The 20,489-nt window shown below is 31.5% G+C and overlaps 2 protein-coding genes across 2 annotated transcripts in view; both read left to right on the top strand.

Annotated features, from left to right (window-relative positions):
- LOC148274725 (uncharacterized) overlaps positions 1 to 17,392 on the top strand; it is a gene marked incomplete at its 3' end in the record, with an annotated part of 122,701 nt that extends 105,309 nt beyond the window's left edge. The window contains exon 4 of the mRNA XM_088236714.1: positions 17,274 to 17,392. Coding sequence (XP_088092840.1) covers positions 17,274 to 17,392 — 119 coding nt within the window. The remainder of the gene's footprint in view (positions 1 to 17,273) is intronic.
- LOC148274726 (esterase E4-like) lies at positions 1,990 to 8,837 on the top strand. The gene is made up of 3 exons (XM_088236724.1): positions 1,990 to 2,692; positions 4,847 to 6,210; positions 8,548 to 8,837. The coding sequence occupies exons 1-3, from the start codon at positions 2,495 to 2,497 to the stop codon at positions 8,780 to 8,782; spliced, it is 1,797 nt and encodes a 598-aa protein (XP_088092850.1). The 5' UTR covers positions 1,990 to 2,494; the 3' UTR covers positions 8,783 to 8,837.
- Positions 17,393 to 20,489: the final 3,097 nt, after the last annotated feature.

Below are 20,489 nucleotides of genomic sequence, written 5' to 3'. Positions count from 1 at the left end.
GTCAGGTGCTCCAGCGATGTTTAATTGCTCACGATTGGTTTACTTAGAAAACATTACTTTTGTGTCGACGGAAAGGAATTTGATTTACCGACATGTGGTTGCCATTACCTTTCGGTAAACAAATGATAATTTTAAAACACAAATCACACTAATCATCACGCGAATGAATCACAATATATGTGTTAAAAAAATTAATAATAACAATATATATATAATTTGTAGACAGGTTATTTTGGCAGATAGTTGTTGACAACTATTTGCCAAACTGCCGAGTGTTTTTGACAGATTACTGAAATGTTTTACCTCATAACAAATAAAGAGCGAATGCGTTGACAGACAATTTTGATGAATTTTTTTAACATTGTTTTTCTGTCCTCTAGCAAATGCCTCTCCAAAACTGTGCGAAAAGATAACTGCACGTCGGACTGATTATGTCGGACTGATAAAATCGACGTTCCGTTGTCCCGTTTTCCCCGCCTCAAAAGTAAACTGATTTATTTATTTATTTATTAACGGACATTGTCCATGTATACAATTTATAGGGTTTAAATATTACAATAAAAGAATAGTTTAAAACATTAAAAAAAGAAAAGAGGCATTGATAAACATAAGGGACATCGAGACAAGATCTGGACTATTTATTTAGTGCTCGTTTAAATCGTTGTAAACTTAAACCAAAAAAGTCCAGATCTTGTCTTGAGTTAACAATACGAAAAAGACGGGTCATTGTAGAATTAAGGCCATAGTTTGTTCTATGCTGATCGATGAACAGTACTTCATTGTTTCGCAATTTACGAGTCGGAATGTAACGATGGAACATCGATTATACCATTTAGTATGCCAAACATATATATGGAGTCAATATTAGTTCTACGTTTTTGTATACTAGAAATATTTAACATTGACTCTATTTCAGCATAAGAATAATTATCTTTCTCTAGTCCAAGCATCCACGCTATTTTTCGAAGCAAGCGATGTTGGACTGATTCAATGTGATTTATGCGATTGACATAGAATGGAGACCAGACCACGGAGGCATGTTCTAGAAGAGGGCGAAAAGTTGAGCAATGAAGAGTTTTGATTGTACAGACATTAGTAAAATCAGAGGATCAGAGGATATTTTAACATATTAAAACAGAGATGAAGAACATTTTAGAAAAGGTAATATAGAAGTCTAGGTATCTCAAGGGCTTATAACCTGTCATTGGCTGGTTGAAGTGGCCACTTTACACACCGTGTAACATTCACCATTCTGTCCATATTTTAACATCTATATTTTCTTAATTCTTGCATCTGCTGATGTTTGCGAAGTTACAGAGCTGAAACCTTTATTTATACGGGTGAGAATCGGGTGAGATTCTCTGTTGTAATATGTTAATGCTAACAGCCCCCCAGGGAGTTGAATCCAGTCCTTGTCTACAAAAATTTGGACAAACTCAAAACACTGTTATACTGATTTTGTTTTTTTTTGGAACGATTATCTAAATGAAATTTTTTGTATCGGTATTTTCTGCGTTTTTCAAATATAGTTAACATATTTGTATACCGTCAGTTAAATGACATTAAATAAACCTGGACTTTACACATCCAATTACACTAAAAATAAAATACTTAAACTCATTAAAATAGCATTATATCAACTCATTAGTAAACACAATTTTTTTTTTTAAATGATCCTGAAGATAAAAATAACTGGGCAGAATGGTAAATGTTACACAGTGTGTAAAGTGGCCACTTAAACCAGCCAATGACATGTCATAAGCTCTGTAGATGCCTAGACTTCTATATTACTTTCTCTTAAATGTTCTTTATCTCTGTTGTACTATGTTAAAATAGCATTATATCAACTCATTAGTTAAACAGATTTTTTTTTGATAATGATCCTTAAGATAAAAATAACTTTATTAAGTTTACTTTCATATAACTTTGAATTATCTATCCTTACCTCTGTTTTATGTTTATACACAGAACTTATTAATAAAGATACCAGTCGCGAAGATGTCGCGAAAGCAATAAAACCGGTGACTGAATTTTCCAAATTTGTGGATTAAAGTATCACTCGTCTTTTATTTATATAATAAAAAGCTAATTATTAAAAAAATATTTTAATTTTTCACGAACATATAGTAATACTTTGAAATATACCCTTTTTCGGAAAAAAACGATTATCCGAATGGGGCCCGGTCCCAATTTGTTCGGATTATTGGAGTTCTAATGTACTTTTTAATACTACAAAAATCTGATCTTGCCAATCAAAGTTGTGCACCTAATTAAACGTATTTTTTTATCTAGCAATAAAAAATAACCGATGTTAATATTTCACGCTTAATGATAACGCATATTTGTATCGTTTTTGACTGATAAGGACGTAATATCTCTTTTTAAATCCGCGATAACGCTAAAAGACACGTAATTGTTCCACATGTTGATCGTTTACCTGTAACTGCTTAAATAAATTCATTTCAGCACCTAAAAACATTGTCAGGTCGTAAAAATGATCACCAAAAGCAGTTGCTTTGTGTTTTTACTTTTTAACTACTTGACATTGTCTCTAGGGGACGTTGGGCTCGTCAATATTCCGCAAGGAAAATTATTCGGACGGGTACATTTAACCATTTCTAACAAGTCGAAATATTATTCGTTCCAAGGGATCCCTTATGCGGAACCACCTGTTGGAGATTTGCAGTTTATGGTAAGTAATTTTGCATTATTTAATTCCGGTATTATTTGTCCCGATGATGAGTCCGTTAGCCGACGACCGATAGCAAAAAACATTCTCAATAGAAAAAAAAAACACATGCATGAAATTGTTTTTTTTTTCAAATAATTGTATTTACAAAATCAATATGGATATTTTGGAGAAATGTTTTCATACATAACTTTAACAACATTTTTTTTTATATCCCTATAAAAACTCGATATGTTTTGCTTTGATAATTGTGACTTCAGGATTCGTGACGATGCTCTATAAAAATTAAAACGATTACGAACTTTTAATTCTTTTTTTACTGATAAAATTTCGTTGATCCCAAACTTTCAAAATTTTCCTTCTTTTGAAAAACACGCACCATTCTGGATTCAAACTAAAGATATCAACTCTTTTTTTCTATGACATATTTTGTTGCCCTTTTATAATAAGGAATATATTTATGTTTTTTTTATATTTTTTATTTCCTTTTTTGATTACTATAAAATAAAAAAGTACCTTCTAATCTTTTACAGAATATTTTCTTTTCTCTTTCTTATATTCACAAAAATACTGTACATCTGTATTGATTATAGGAGCAAAAAATTCATAAACATTTTTTGTATACCCACGAACAGCCATGCCTTTGTGAGATTTTTGGTCTAATAATAATAATGTTTGGATAATTTATATAGCGCCATTTTTGTGAAAATCACCTCAAAAGCGCTGGTTTACTATTTTAAATGTTAATATGTATATCATTGCTTTGTAATTATCCTTTTTTTTTTAATATTCTGTTTTACCTTAAATATATATAGTAAAAAAACAAAAAAATTATAGTCAAAAATAAAAAAAGAAATTATTAAAAAAAACAAATTTAAAAATTAACATTAATCGTGACGTATTAGGAACGTGGCTAATGCAATGACCGTTTTCGCGAGAATTTAAAATTATAAATTTAACAATGTTTTTTTGCTATTAATAATTAGTAAAAATATATATTAACTTTTCATAGACCCTTAAAACTTTAAAACTGTAAAAAAGGTGATATTTTACTATTCAGTGAGGTAAATGTTAATCATTATCATCGTCATTCCCTTTCCGCACCGAATAATGCAAAGGGTACTGTCTAAGTACACCGATCGTGGCGTTTCTTGATCATTTTCCCGTAACATGAAGAAAAGATGATCAGTCCAACGCTTCAGGTGCCAGTCCAGAGACCATAAAATATTCAAGAGCAAAAACACCCTTATAAATAAATATTTCAAGTCAACCATGTCGGGAATCAAACCCAGACATCTTACATGGTAAGCAAACGCGTTTATCATTACGACACTAGTAAATGTTAATAAAAAACAAATTATATTTATCACAAAAAAATATTTGAAGCTCCTACTTTTTGAAATAATTTTTAAAGTTAACTAATTTCCTTTTGTAATTAAAAAAACAAATATTTTTGTTTTTGTGTATGCAAGAAATACAAATAAAAATATCATCATCATCAGTTCCTTTCCGCACCTAATGGTGCATAGGAAACTGGATTGGTACACCAATCGTAGCATATCTCGATCAATTTTGTTAAATGAAATTGAGGTGATCAGTCTTTCGCTTCAGATACCAGTTCAGCGACTATGAAATATTCTAGTGAGAAAACACCCTTTTGAATAAATATTTTATATTTATTTAAAAGCACGGCTGAGACATTCATTATCGACAGAATTAAGAAAATGGTGCTGCGTCGGTTCGGACATGTAGAGCGAATGGACAGCGAAAAAACGGCTAAAAAGATTTACAATGCAAATGTTGATGGACGCAAAAAACAAGGAAGACCGAGAAAGACATGGCACGATCAAGTCCATCAAATACTTGAAGATGAAGTGTCAAGAGTAGGAATAATCGGCGTGCATGTATGAGAAGATGTATGAATGTAGAGAAAGCGAGATCTGAATGCAAAGATAGAGTGATATAGCATTCTTTCCTCTCTGCCTACTCCTACGGGGAAACGGCGTGATGGTTTGTTTGTTTGTGTATATCAACAACTCATAAACGTACGATTTTTAAGTAGTTTTAAATTGATTCGTTATATAACCTTTATGATTTTATACAATCGCTTTTTAGAAAAATAATTTGAAAAACTAAATTAAATAATGGTTGTTTTAGCCGCCAAAACCACACACAGGATGGGACGATATGCGAACATTTTTTGAACCGGGAGACGTTTGTATTCAGATGAAAGACGACAGTGATGACATGATAGGATCTGAAGACTGTCTCTTCCTCAATGTGTACTCTCCTACGATGAAGAATGAAGGTCTACCAGTAATGTTCTTCATACACGGAGGACACTTCCGATCTGGTTCAGGAAACACAGATTTTTACGGACCAGATTACTTCATTGATGAAAACGTTCTCCTTATTACATTAAATTACAGGCTTGGAGCTTTGGGATTTATGGATTTTGAAAGTGATGTAGTATCTGGTAACATGGGATTAAAGGATATACTTCTAGCTCTCAAATGGGTTCAAGAAAACATTAGGTCTTTTGGAGGGGACCCAGATAATGTGACTATTTTTGGACAAGGATCCGGAGGTATAGCTGTAGATATTCTTTACTTGTCTCCTTCTGCTAAAGGACTATTCCACAAAGCAATACTTCAAAGCGGTACCGCATTAGTGGCACCGTACTTTTTATGGAATCCTAAAGACCGAGCACACAAATTGGCCAGAGCTATGAAGTACGAACCGACAGATGATGCTTCCCTTTTGAAAACGTTTAGGAATGTTGAACCCAAAGACTTAAATGGAAACATTTCACGAACTATCGATATAGACGAACCGATCATGAGCCAAATTGGTATCGTAGTTTTTTCACCGTCTTTATCTAAATCAGAAGAAAATGGTTTTATATCCAAACTACCAGAAGAAATCATAGCTAACCAAGAGATACCAAACCTTAATATTCCAATTATGATCGGTTTCAATTCCGAAGAGTCAATCTTGTCTAATCACTTCTTCATCCAAAGACCCCAATTCATTAAAAATGTACAAAAAAGATATCCATACATGTTTCCTCTTCGCGGTTTGTACGCTACTCTCCATTCAAATTACTATTACGAGATCCAGCACCGATTGAAGTGGTATTATTTCAATTCAACGATCGATATATCCAAAGATACTATTCTCAAAGAATATTTAAACTATTTAAGTGACGAACATGTTATTCCGATTGACAAATCGGTCAAAGAGTATGCTAGGATTAGCAAAGCCCCCGTCTACTTCTACCGGTTTTCGTACGAAGGAGGGTTGAATTACTTTAAAGAAATGGCTACAAAGCCTCTGCATGATAAATTAGACCTCCCAGTTCACGGCGCCTCGGAAAAGGATGAGTTATGCTACCTGTTCAAGTGCTATAAAATATTCGAGAGGTATAGTGAACTTCACAAAGACCAAGAGAATGAAGATTCAGCTGATTACAAAACTATTCAAAAAATGGTCAGATTGTGGACTAACTTTGCCAAAACTGGGTAAGTTTTTGTACAGAATAAATGGGTATGTCTACAGTTCTATAACAAAAAATAAAAACATTAACAATACAATATGGTCAAAGCAGAAGTTTAAAAATTGAGAAATTGTTTTCAGGCGTTGACTGGTATGTGAAATAATTTAGTCTGATGAATCTCTTCACACCAATAAAGGTTCAGCTCTTTAACTTCACTTAAATCAACAAATGGAAGAATTGAAGAAATATGGATGTTTAAACATAGGCAAAATGGTGAATGTTACACAGTGTGTAAAGTGGCCACTTGAACCAGCCAATATCAGGTCATAAGCCCTGTAAATGCCTAGACTTCCATATTCCCTTATTTAAAGTATTCTCCATCCCTGTTGTAATTTGTTAACATTAACAATAGTTACAAAAACTAATAACTAACGATATATTTAACCCTTTACAGGTTTTATAAAAAAAAACACACACTAGTTAACTACGACGTACAGTTTTTTGATAAGTGAATGTGCGAATCAATCGTATTGCCAATGTTTGTCCATCAATACTTATTAAATTTTAAATAATGAAGCTGCTTTGTGATCACTTAATCCACTGTACAACATTTTCGTTTCTTTGTATATATGTTTGAACAACTATAATATTTATTCAATTTTACAATTTATCAACATATTAGGGTAGTTTTTTTTAGAAAATAGCTTGTGGCTGTTATATGTCCAAAATAATATAGTAAAATTTTTAGAAAATCATGAAATGTGAATTTTCATGCATAGGCAGAATTGTAAATAATACATGCAACGATACTGATGATCATTTAAATAGGCTAATGGTAGATCGTAAGTCATTTATACTACATATATTTATCTTTAAATTTTATATTTACTTTCACAAATAATATGTACTGTCTCTTTAGATACTATCTAAAACAAATAGCTATTCAATATTTCTTTGGCTCTCAACATAAATTTTTTAATTTATAATAATTAACCATGAATTAAGTTCAATTTATTTTAATAATTAAGCTTAACAAATTCCGACATAATATCGTCGTTTGTTCTCACTTCGACACAAAAAAGTAATCAACTTTTTTAATTACTTTGCTTTTTAAAACCAACGTTAAACATACAAAAACATTTTTTTTAAACCTTTGATTACACATTTAATAACGTCACATTTTGAATACTTCGCTTCCCCTTCCCTAGTCATAAGGTTAATAAGATAATTGAAATTTTAATTGAGAAAAATATACATTATAGCGCTTAACAAAATGGCATTTAGTGCGTTGTTAACAGGCTTAAAAAATAAACAAGGTTTGAGGTTTTTTCCAAGTTACTTTGTACAAATTTAAGTACAAACGCTCGTTTTTATCTCGGCATGTGGTTGTTAAAATATTATGAAATTGAGTTAAAGTTGTGTTGTTCAAATTTTGAATGCAGTGAGTAGGGAAATGATGATACCCGTATTATTTATTCAGTAAAATTTATTTTATAATCAAATACTTATCCGCACCCGATGGTACTTTACAAAATAAGCAAATCATTCATTGACTGTTCGTGTTCAGATTTGCTGGAGTTTGTGTGATGCGTGTACCTGGTCGACGTACCCGCCACAGATCTCATTTTTATTCTGCAAATTCTCGAACCAACTGTCACATGCACTCGTCTATCCCCAGGTTTCACAGAGACGGTAACCAGAACGAGGATAGTGCTAATATATTTGGTTCTACACTTGATACTAATAAAACGAATTTGATTTTTTTTTCTCGAAATTTCATTTTTTAATCTTTTTGGTTACTTTCATATGTGTATTTGCTTGTTACTGTTGTCAAAGTTATGCAATTCTATTGTTTGTATTATTTTCATTTTTTATATTAAATGCATTTATGTAAATGGCAATTTATACCGTTTATGAAAAATAAATCAAATAAAAGGTAAGGTGATCAGGCTTACGATTCTGGTTCCAGTTCACGGGCAATAAAATACTTCAGTATAAAAACACCTTAAAAATTAATATTTTATTTCAACATTCCCTGGAATCGAACCCGGGACTTCGAAAATGGTAGGTGAACACACCTCTACACTGTACTGTAAGGCGGACGTTTTTCCACTCCATTTCCTTGTTCAGGACTTTTACCTGAGAGCAGCCATCAAGTAAAAACACTTGTGCAAGATGCTGGTACTAATTCGCACATAAAACCGTATTTTAATCCACCCGGACACAAACATGGATTGACAAACAAACATTTCATTTAAAAAAAGTTAATTGGCAAACAATTTTCGTTTATGGTCTGAAATTATCAATTTTTCAGTTGTGTCATTGTTTCACCAACATGTCAACATGCTTTTTCTGATTTTAGGAACCCTACGCCTTCGAAAGACGACTCTATCCTTGGGGATCTAGTATGGGAACCAGCCACAGGAAGTCGCCAGTATTTCCTTGACATCGACAAGGATCTAGAGCTTGGATTAAATCCCCACTTTGACAATGTAGAATTTTGGGATGCCATGTACGAATATTATACTCCTCTAGCTACAGGACAGTTCCTTGTGGATCCTCCCAAGAACGCAACTAATGAAAAAGACGAACTGTAACGAACTTTTTGAATGTTATAATTTTGTATTTTCTTACAATAAATTCTAAAACAAATGTGTTATTTCCTTGTAAAGAATGATACGTCAAAAATAACCTAATTTATGCAGATTGATTACCATATTGATTATTGAACCTAGGTCCAGTTGCTCCGAAAAAGTTTGATTAAAAAATATATAAGGTGGATAAATAAGTATGTCCAGGTGTCCCGCAAGAATCTAACTTGGGTCCATTGCTGTTCTCTATTTTTATTAATGATATTAAAAGTGTGATAGTCAATTCCCGTTTTTTATTATTTGCCGATGACTTAATGCCATTTTTGAGGGTAAAAACTTTGATTGATTTTTGTATTCTCCAGGCAAATATAACAAACGTATCTGAATGGGGAAGACGAAATAAATAACTTTTCAATGTTTCAGAATGTTTAGTTATGTCTTTCACCAGGGCCCACTAAACGCATTTTTTCGGTACGGACACCAGAATTTTATACGGACTTCAAAGGTTAAATATCTAGGCATGACTTTTGTGAGTTTCTTGACATTTCATGATCAGATCGAAACAGTTTGTCGTAGTTCATTAAAGATATTGGTGGATTGCCAAAGACAAGAGCCAGACTCTTTTTCATCATCATCTTCATTATTCCCTTTCCACACCTAATGGTGCATAGGACACTGCATTGGTACACCAATCGCAGCATATCTTCATCATTTTTTTTGTTACATAAAGGTACGATGATCAGTCTTACGCTTCAGGTACCAGTCAAGGGGTGAAAACACGTTTTCAAATAAATCTTTCATATCAACCATGTCAGGAATCGAACCCAAAACCTCCTGCATGGTAGGCAAACACGCTGACTATTACACCACAAGACTGACAAAAGTTAGGCAAGTTCAACTTTAATTGTTCCATTTTTTTTATTGTACATATTGTTTTTTATCCTAATAAAGGTTTTTTAATTTAAAAAAAAAAAAAAAAATGTTAGGATTTGTCCTGCGTACTGCTAGAATTTTCGGTAGTACACGAGAACTGGGAATTTTTCCCAATTCGTTGGTGCTAAGTAGACTAGGCTCAGAAGGAATTTCTTCGATTTCTCTACACGAGGGAGTACAGATATTTATTATCCGTGGCTTTATCCTACAGTTCCTCGAGGGTACGCTCGGTAACAATAATTTGAAGACCAGAAATAATGTCTATCTAACTTTGCATTTCTTTCGATTGTTGCGCGATACTGTCAACAACCCTGAAATTATTCGAAGCATTAGCTTTATGTTACGACTAACCTGAGATAGACTGCTCCACATTCCAATATACAGGACTAGCTTGCTAATGGTTGTGAAGGACTACCTTTAAGTTGAACACTTTTGTTTTGGACATTGATATTTTTCACGTCTCTGAGAGAGTTTCTCTTTACAAGATTCTCTTATTTTTTAAAACATATTCTCAAGATACTTACAAGTAATTTTTATATGTGCATAGTTTTGTTGCCTTTTAATATTATTTGTAAATGCATAAATTAAGATTTTACATTTTGTAATGTACATATATATAAATAAATAAAATTGAAATTGAAGTAATTGTTGCTTTTATGCAGAAATAAGTAAATGGTCATATAACTTTCAAGCAACCCATTTTAATAATTTTTCCAAAAATTCAATAATGATCAAAGCGCAAAGTTATAAAGAGTAATGAACGTTTGCATAAGACACTGCATTAATTTATCAACCACAGCGTATATTTATAATCTAGCCACTAATGTTAGAGACGCTTCTTTATTCACATTTAAGTCAAGATTGAAATGACACTATCAAAACATTAAAGTTGTTCCTTTATCATTCTTCTTTCCTTCCCATCCCCTTTCCTCTCTTCAGTGGAAGAGGCTAGGATTGTATGCCAGGATAGACGTGTGTGGCGGTCCATTATATCTGCCTACCCCTACGGGGAAATGGCGTGATGGTAATAGTAGTAGTTGTATTGTGTTAATTTTTTGTGAATTTTTATTTTCATAATCTTTGTTTTTAATTTTCGTATAAAATTGTAAGATTCAATATGTCCATGTAGTTGTAATTTTCTCAAGCTGAACGGTGTGGGTAGGTGGGAGGAAATTGCTTTAAGGCAATATACCCGCCCTTATATGTATATAAATTGTATATGTATATTAAGTTTAAAATAAATATAAAAATATACTAGCCATATTTATTTGTAACATTAAGGAACGTTGATCAGTGGTTTACTTTAGATGTCAGTCCGAGGACTATAAAATATTTAAGAACAAAACAAATTTTCATATCAATATTTCATGTCAACCATCAACAAGAATTGAACCCGAGAAACTCTTGCATGATAGGCAAACGCGCTGTCTGTCTCTTGTACATAAAGTTTTTTTTTCAATTTGAGTGATTTGTGTTTATTCAAAAACATATATTCCAATATTCTATTTCTAATAATCTCAAAAAATCTTACTAGAAAACTCTCAAATAACATTCAAACATTTATAAATTTTATTTAAAAAAATGTTGAAACCATCCCCTACCTTATCTTAATCGGGCTCCATGGAGAAAAGTTTAATACGACGGAACATCAATCAATATTGGTCTGTCCTAACTTGAAAAATGGTCTCCGCTTTAGCGCCTAACACTTTTCATCCAAGATAGAAAATATGCCAATATTTATATGTATCAACAATGTTTTGAGTATGCCCAAATGTTTGTAGATAGGCTGGACTTCCTCCTTAGCGAGTTATTTCTATCTAAATTTGTTTCAACAGCGAGGTAAAACATTTTTGAGAAGGGAATAAGGAATTTAAGGGCTTTTGATCTATCATTGGCTGGTTTAAATGACCACTTTACACACTTCAAGAGATTCGAAAGAGATTTAGTCGATATATGCAGCGAGCGAGAGTTCACGTCAGTTGAAATACCGTATTTACGATTTTTAATTTAGTTTGTTACAACAGGCCTAAATCAATTATTATTTTTAAAAATTATGGCAAAGGAATTATTAAACAGTTTGTCTCTTTTTTTTCAAATGTTTGAACTTCGAGATATAACGTCTTTTTTCATATAACACACATGTTAGTGCACCGTGTCTAAATGATTTTTTTAGCACAACCCTTTGAAAATCAAACCTTTAAAGTTATGAGAAGAATAATGGCTGCCATATGTTGCTACTACGCGCTTCAGAAACAATTTTGTTTCAAACTAGTAAGAAAAAATATTTAAAGAATACCACACCAAATTCTAGTAAAATCAATCCTGACATATTCCTCCGGAACCTGGGTTATGACAAAGAATATTGAGGGAACCATTACAGCTTTTGAAAGAAGAATCTTCAGAAATGTCAATGGCCTTGTGAGAGAAAACAACCATTGGCGTCGTCGCTACAATAGGGAGCTAAATGAAATCTACGGAGCGCCCGATGTAATCAACTCCATCGAGGTGGAGCACTTGATGTGGGCTGGCCATAAAATTAGAATGGACCACAAAAACTCCATAAAACGCTTAACTCTCTCGATGCCGCAGAAAAAACGAAGACCAGAATGGCCCAAAATGCAATGAATGAACTGTATCAGTGCAGATACGACAACGTTGGAAGTGAGGAACTGGACAGGAAGAACAACAGACCAGTAGCAGAGTAGACTCCTTGACTCAGGGAAGGCCCACCCAGGGCTGTAGATCTTATGATGATTATGTTCCAATATTCTCTATGCCATATGACGAAATAATGTAATAGTCATTGATGTCTGTCAACATTATAATTTTTACCGGCATTTATGTAAAATATTCACATCCATAAAAAAATATATGACTGGAAAAGTGCGCCATAGATTTAAAGGACAATTGTAATGAATTGTTTTATTTTACTCGTATCTCAGTGGGTTATTCTTGCGTTGCTACTTTTCCAGATCTTTCGCCAATCACTGTCGTCTGTCTGAAGATCACCTTAACTTTAGATCTAAGTTTTTCGTTCTGCAAATTTACATAAACAAACCTTTTTTGTTTGAAACTTTTAACATTTAGTCGCCAACTACAAAGAACCTTCGTTTCCCTTTGCTTTTTTGCATAAGATCCACAGAATACAGAAAAGATCAAATAACGAAACTTAAACGAACTAACGTGTTTTACTGGATTTTCTTACCTCAAATTTATTTCGTCAAAAATTTACCCAAAAAGTCTCTTAACAATTTGGCTTCAACAAAACTAAATAGATTTGGGTTTTTCATCGCTCTTTTATACCCTTCAGGTTAGAACTCTTGGCTTGTTGTGCAAAAAAAAAAAAAAATATTTTAAATTTTTTTGTAAAACAAAAAAAAACTTGAATCTTACTTTACAATTTTTTTCATGTCTCTATTCCACTTTCACCCCATAGATTTAATAATTTATTAACTCTTAAAGCGCACTGGTTCAAAAAATATGTGCGTGGCGGTGATGGGTCAAATAAGATCCAGTTTTTAAAATCGCTTCTTAGGAAATTTTGTTGGTTATAAAATATTATCATTTCATCACAATATGCTTTGAATCATAAAAAGACGCGTGGTAAAGTTTTGTGTACAATTCCACACAAATTCAGATTAGGAAAATGATTCTTAAAAATACTTTCCACAGTATCCATCATTTACAATGGGTCTAATCGGACCCATTTCCGGTAGGTTTAAGTTAATATACGCACAGGCCATGCCTATGAAGGATTTTATTTGTTTTTGATAAATATAATTATAATAATATAATTAGTTGGATAAATATAATTGGTCTTTTTTTGGATAAATATAATTGGTCTTTTTTTTAAATAACCCGCTAAGCCTCTAAGGGAAAGAGGGGATATGAAAGGAGGTAACGAAAAATACACTATAACACCCAGACCAATTGAGAAAAAAAAATCTTACTGGCGGAAATCGAACCCTCGACGCCAGTTTCACAGTTAGCCATCTAACCAACTGCGCCACGGTGCCTTCCTGTTTTGTGTTTTAAAAAAAATGTTTTTCATTCTTATTATGAATAACTGTATGTTTTCTGAATAAAATAAAATCTGCATCACATAGAATTCCACAAGTGACCGACCAGATTGTACTGAGCCAAATTAACTCCCAATAAAATAATGCCGGTGATTTTTTGTGTTTTCCTCGGGTTATTAAAAGAAATTGCTTGCCTTGGAAAATTTTACCCTTTATAATTGAAGATATTATTTTACTTTTAATGCTCAGCTGGCGCATAATCCAACCTCTCAGCGCAAACACATTCCTGAAAGCTGAAAATGTATTAACCCTACATGAAATAGTGTCAATGTCCAAGGGACCGTTGGTTGGTGACAATTCCACGGAGGTACCAAATCTCCTGTCCTATTTATTTGAACACTTTAAATACATATGCAATTAACATGCATTTAATAATAATAATAGTCATAGTTTATTAGCAAAATAACAATTACTTTATCTACTGTACTTTTTTTCGCTCCCTATATCTAAGTTAGTAGTAATTATTATTATAAAACCATGTAGGACTATAATATGATTAATTGTAAAGGATCTTTACCGACAAGCCATATTCATTGGCTTGGTGAGTCCTGTAAAAAAAAAAAAAAAATTTAAAATGTTTTAAAATAACTAAAATGTAATATTGTATGTAAATAATAAATAAAATAAAAAATAAAATACTACATACACACTTAGGTAATAGATTTCTTTGGATCATGTCTAATCTGCCTAACCAGGTACAACCTGTTTTAAAGCAGACATTTTTATGCAAAAATAAACAATAGCATTACTACATACTATTTAATTTACTATACAGTTATACAATATTCATTTATACTATTTATTATTAAAGAATGTATTTTGAGTAAATTTTCCGATTTTTCTCGACTTAAACCTAGTAACCAACTTTTTACAATTTTTTAAAATTGAATCCGAGTCATCGTTTTTGCAATTTTCGGGTAACATATTAAATATTTTGGGGCCCAGAAACCTGAAATTTCTTTGCCCGAATTTAGAGTTTGTGGTAAACCCCATGACCCATTCACTAGTTTGACTCCTGGTAGTGTGGGAGTGTTCCTTTTGGGATTTGGTAGAATAATTTGCCTTCACAAACATTATTATTCTAAAAATATACAATTGACTTATATCTAAGATCTCAAATTCCTCAAATAACTTGACGCTTGGGTACCTAAAGGACTTTTTAAAAAATATTTTAATTATTGATTTTCGAGCAGATTCAGAAACAGAGCAGAGCATTGGTTTTAATATCGATTGATTCATAGGTTGATATTAGATCTGAATTTGTTGCATTAGAGAAGGAAAACATTTTGGAGAAGGGAATATGGAAGTCTAAGCATTTACAAGGCTTATGACTTGTCATTGGCTAGTTTAAGTGGCCACATTACTCACTGTGTAACACAAGTTTAGATCCAAATAACTCCTTAGGGAGGAAATCCAATCTGACTGCAAACATTTACTTTGACATACTTAAAACACAAATTCCTTAAATAACTTGAGGGTGGGGTATTTGAAGGACTTTTTTAAAGTATTTAAACTGTTAATTTTTGAGCAGATTTGAGAGGTTTTAATATTGATTTAGTAGTGCCTCCCCATCCTATTAATCCATTAGTTATAATTGCATTACATAAAATATAATATAGTTGTTTGAGTTTAATTAAGGATAAGATGTTACGTATCGACTTGAAGAAATGGAAAAGTTTTTTGAATTTTGTGTTATATATTCTATGTATTCTGTCCATTTAAAATATTTATCAATAATTATTCCCAAATATTTTATATGGTGTACTGATTCAAGTATTTCAGAGCATATTTTTAATTTGAGGTTTTGTTTAGACTGTCACTGTGGTTTTACCAAATGTTATATATTTTGTTTTGTCAATATTTAAAGTTAAGAGATTGTTATCCAGCCACTTTTTTTATTATATTGCCACCGTTTAGAGCCGCAGAATAAGTTTCATCCCATTTGTCACTAGTAAAACTTAGATCAGTTTAATTTATATATATATTTCATTTATATTTCATAAACTTGTTCATGGTTTGCGTAGGTAGGAAGAAATTGCCTTAAGGCAATATGCTTGCCCTTGTGCAGCTTATATGCTGATTGTTTTCACTGAGTTAACAAGGTAAAAACAATTTATAACGAAGAGCTTTAGAAAGCCGACGTTACGTATTCTACTGGGAGCTGCTCGGGTTGAAAAACACAGCGATCTGTCGGGTAGTCTTTGTTTTATAATGTTTGACAGCGCTCTCTGTTGGCCGATCCTGCATTCCGTGCGATCGCGATGTTTAGTAACAAAATCATTTTGTACATGTACAAATCTTCGTAGCTAAGTACTAAATTTGACTTTAAAGGAGCTGGGGAGTTTACCAAGTTTAATGGACACGGTTGTTAAAGATTAGTACATAGACAGGATGGTAAATGTTGTACAGAATGGAAAGCGTATGTATGTGATATCACTTGGACCCGCCATCACAAGTCATAACAAATTATTTCATAAATTAATACATGCAAAATTAAAAACAGTACTTTTACGTGAGGGATAGTAAATTTAAAATTATTTTTTTTAAAATCATACGAAAGAGCGTAGTCTTAAATCGGATGGAGAAAATAAGCGGTTTTTATTAATTTTCTTATTTGTTAATAGACTATCAAACTAATAAAAAAAATAATTTGGAATATTTTTATGTATTATATTATCATTTTCATCATTTCCTTTCCGCACATAATGGTGCAGAGGGCATTGCACTGGTACACCAATAGCAGATATTTTAGATCATTTTTGTTACATGACGGTAAGATGATCAATCTTACTGGGATTGGAGGGGCTCCCTCTAAAAAGGCGAGTGATGGTAGAAAACGGAGGTTACATTTGGATTCAGGGAGTCATTTTACACAAAATCCTAATAAAAAAAAAAAATTTTTTTTGATCAGTGTTATTCAACGTTAAACTTTTTTAACTTCACTTTTTTATGCTTGTTGATTTTTGTGAATTAAGAGTTTAACATTTGTTAGCAACAACATGGACTATCATTTTGCTCTAGTAACGAGAGAACCCTTTTAATACCCCTTCATCGCTCAAATTTTCTTACCTTCTCTTTTACAGTAGTAACTGCTTGATTGTGAAATAATCTATCGTGTAATGTTAGAGACGCCCTTTCTTTATTTACATTTAAATCAAGATTAAACTGTCACTATCTAAATGTTTGAGTTGTTCTTTTCTCCTTTTTCTTTCCATCTTATCACCTCTCTATTCCTCACTTCATAGTATAGTGTAATTTTTTTGGTTAATTTTTGTTTTAAATTGTTGTATAAAATTATATTTTGTAATAAAAATATGTCCACGTACTCGTAATTTTCTCAAACTGAACGGTTTGGGTACGTAGGAAGAAATTGCCTTAAGATAACTTGCCCATTCTTGCATGTATATAAATTGTATATGTTTGTAAAGTGTAAAATAAATAAATATTGAACTTGAAACTAAATTTTTATTTTCTTTTATTTTTAGCTGACGAAAATGGATCAATATCAGCGACAATACCAGATAAGCCCGTTGAGTTGAAGAACTTCGTCAAGCTGTGTGACCAGAGGAGAAAGTTTCCTTGCCTTTACAAGCTTGAATATCAGGTAAGTGCATATTCATATATATATATAAATTGTTAATATATATTTTTAGTTTTTTGCTGATTTAATTTTTTTGCTGATTTAATTTTTAAGATCCTCATGACTTTTTATTTATTTATTTTTTATTTATTTACTTAACTTTTTGTACATAATGATTATTTGTACTTTTTAACTTGTTTTAACTATGTATTTATTTTTTTAAATTTTTATCACATCTTTTACTTTATTTTTTAATATGCTGTTTTTTTTTTCTTTCTTTAAATACGCTTTTTGCTATACAACATACATTCATTTTTTTATTATGACTTTAAATATGTTTCTTACTATGTATTCTGTTTTTATGTTTTTACTGCATTTATTACTTTGTTTTAATAATTTATTTTTTTTGCTACGTTTTTTTTACTACATTTTTTACTATGTTTTTACTACATTTTTACTATGTTTTTACTACAATTTTACTATGTTTTTACTACAATTTTACTATGTTTTTACTACATTTTTTACCATGTTTTTACTCCATTTTTTACTTTGTTTTTCACTTTGTCCTGTATCTTTATAACTGTTTCTATAAATTGATTACTGTTTTTTATATTTTTTTGACTGTTTTAGAACGGGGTAAATAGCCCTAGTTAGACAGTCAAAGCAACTTTACATAAATTATAATTTTGTGTATGTAATGATAATAATAAATAAATATATAATGATGTATAAGCAATAAAAAATCATTCTTGCGCCGTTAATTTTGGGAAGATTTTTACTCTCTTTTACGAAAAGCTGCCGTAAAAGTGGCGTGAGAGATTTTTTTACTTTAAAAATTATTTTATTTCTTTTTTTATTTTATTTTATTAGGTAAACAAACAGCATTTTATTTATTTAACTTTTTGTACATAATGTTATTTGTACGTTGGCGGGCTTATTGCCAAATGGCAATTTTTTCCAACCAACCAATAAAATAAAAGTTTTATCTCTATAATTCAAGTTACAGAACATATTCAATAGAAAAAAAAAAGATTAAAAAGTTAAAAATATTTAAAAATAGAAATAAACGTATTTGTTTATAAATTACCTTAAATCAAAACTATTACTCAATGGGAAAAAGGAAAAAAGAGGACAGAGGAAAAAGGAAAGGAGGAGAGATTAAGTAAGAAAAAAGAGATGTTTCTTCAGACGTGATTTAAACAGAGATAATGTAGTAACATCTTTGATGGTTGATGGGAGATGATTCCACAGTCGAGTATGTACACATATATTGCCAGTTTCTTTGTATATTAGTGTTAAGAAACTCATGCACACACCAAAAAAATTGTTTACACTTAATACAATAATTTTAATTATGTTCAATATAATAAATGTAAAAGAAACGAAATGAAAAAATATTAAAATTAAGTTAAATGTCTGCTTCTCTCAAAATTTCTATAATTTTTGACCTAAATTTACATACATTGTCACAAAAAATATCAGCTTCGGTAAACATATTGTTATATTGGTCGCATATTCTAGGTATTGTAGATTGTTTAAAATAGTTTGTTGACGCGTTTTCAGTGTAAAATAGAAGATTTTGTCTTGTTGGTCTAGATGGCACACGAAATGGAAGTCTTTTAAGTAGGTTTGGAGAATCAATTTTATTATTTATTAATTTGAATAAAAATAACTGGTCTAACATTATTCTTCGATTATTAAGAGAGTTTATTCCATGGTACTGCATACTTTCAGCATGGTTAGAGAAGTTAATGTTTAACCGGTAGTCGACCTGCTTAAAAAAAAATTGTTGGACCCTTTCTAGTCTATTATAGTCTATAGTCTATACTAGTCTATCATATACTTGACCAAATAGGAGTACAGTATATTTTTATTTATATCACTACAGAGATGGGTAGAATTTTTGTTTCAAGATTATGGATATTCGAGCGTTTACAGGGCTTATGACCTGTCATAGGTTGGGTTCAAGTGGCCACTTTTATGTAGGTAATCTTGAAACAAAAATTCTACCCATCTCTGTAGTGATATAAATAAAAATATACCTACTCCCCCTTGGGATAAAACCCAGAATTGTGTGTGTATAAATATGTAAATATATATATATACACATACCAAAAATAATATTGTGTAAGGAGTACAGTACTCTACCTGGGGACAAACGAATGTTTTGTAGAGTTTTTCATATGTCTCTGCATGTTTAAATGGTTTTGATACTCGCATAATAAGTCCGACCATTTTATATGTTTTTGTGTAATGGACATCGAGTGAATCGATAAAAAGGCACAAGTCTCACTTTTTGAGATTTCGACATTTTTATGTAAGATTATTTTAAAAATACATATATTTCATTCCTCATTCAATATCTAACAAGAAGGCTCTACATCTAACAAATAACTTTTAGAATATTGTTACAACGATTTTAGTTACATGTTAAAAAAGGACTAGTCCATTGATACGTTCTCTTTTAACATGGAATTAGAATAAATTTTTTTATTTAGTGGCAATACTTTATGAGTGTCCTGGCAATACGACAGCTGTCAGTTTAGTAGTTTTACCTTGAAAATTCAACGTCACACGCTGCAGGATATTTAAGTCCTTTCAACGTGGATAAAGAGGAGAATCTGACGAGAAAGCGGAAATGAATTTCTGCTAACCTAGACCGTCGAATGTGATCACGATGTTGACGAGATGGTAGAAAATAAATTAAACCTTTAAATCATTCTAGAACATATACGAGTAAAAAGCTAGCGGACCCGACAGACGTTGTCTTGCTCGAACGTTGGCCTGCCTGCTATTACCTTGGAAAAAGTTTTTTCATTGATAAGTAGGTACCTAGGTACTTGTTTATGATTGAATCCCAAAACTAAAAATTAAATATATTTCAATATTGAATTTAAGTAGGTACTTGTTTCAGATCGAATTCCAAAACTTAAAATAGTTAATTTTCTAATATGGAATTCTTTTTGCTAATGTCAAACTCGGCTCTTCTCTCCAACGGGGGAGCACTTTATTTATAGTTGCGATTTTCAAAAGTGTATTTAATGTAAGTTCATATTATTTTAGTATTACCCTAAATCCAGTAAAAAGAAATAAATGGGAAGAAATTATAAGGAATATAAGG

The sequence above is a fragment of the Micrasema longulum genome, unplaced genomic scaffold (genome assembly GCF_059751315.1).
Source record: "Micrasema longulum isolate JH-2025_06_02 unplaced genomic scaffold, ASM5975131v1 h1tg001597l, whole genome shotgun sequence".
NCBI lineage: Eukaryota > Metazoa > Arthropoda > Insecta > Trichoptera > Brachycentridae > Micrasema > Micrasema longulum.
Note: the sequence above shows the minus strand (reverse complement) of the source record. Positions and strands in the feature narration are given on the sequence as shown.

Excerpts from the sequence above, each read along its gene's own strand:
- LOC148274726 (XM_088236724.1), top strand. The coding sequence starts at position 2,495 with ATGATCACCAAAAGCAGTTGCTTTGTGTTTTTACTTTTTAACTACTTG. Across the intron at positions 2,693-4,846 it reads TTGGAGATTTGCAGTTTATG|CCGCCAAAACCACACACAGG; the intron begins GTAAGTAATTTT and ends TGGTTGTTTTAG. Across the intron at positions 6,211-8,547 it reads ACTAACTTTGCCAAAACTGG|GAACCCTACGCCTTCGAAAG; the intron begins GTAAGTTTTTGT and ends TTCTGATTTTAG.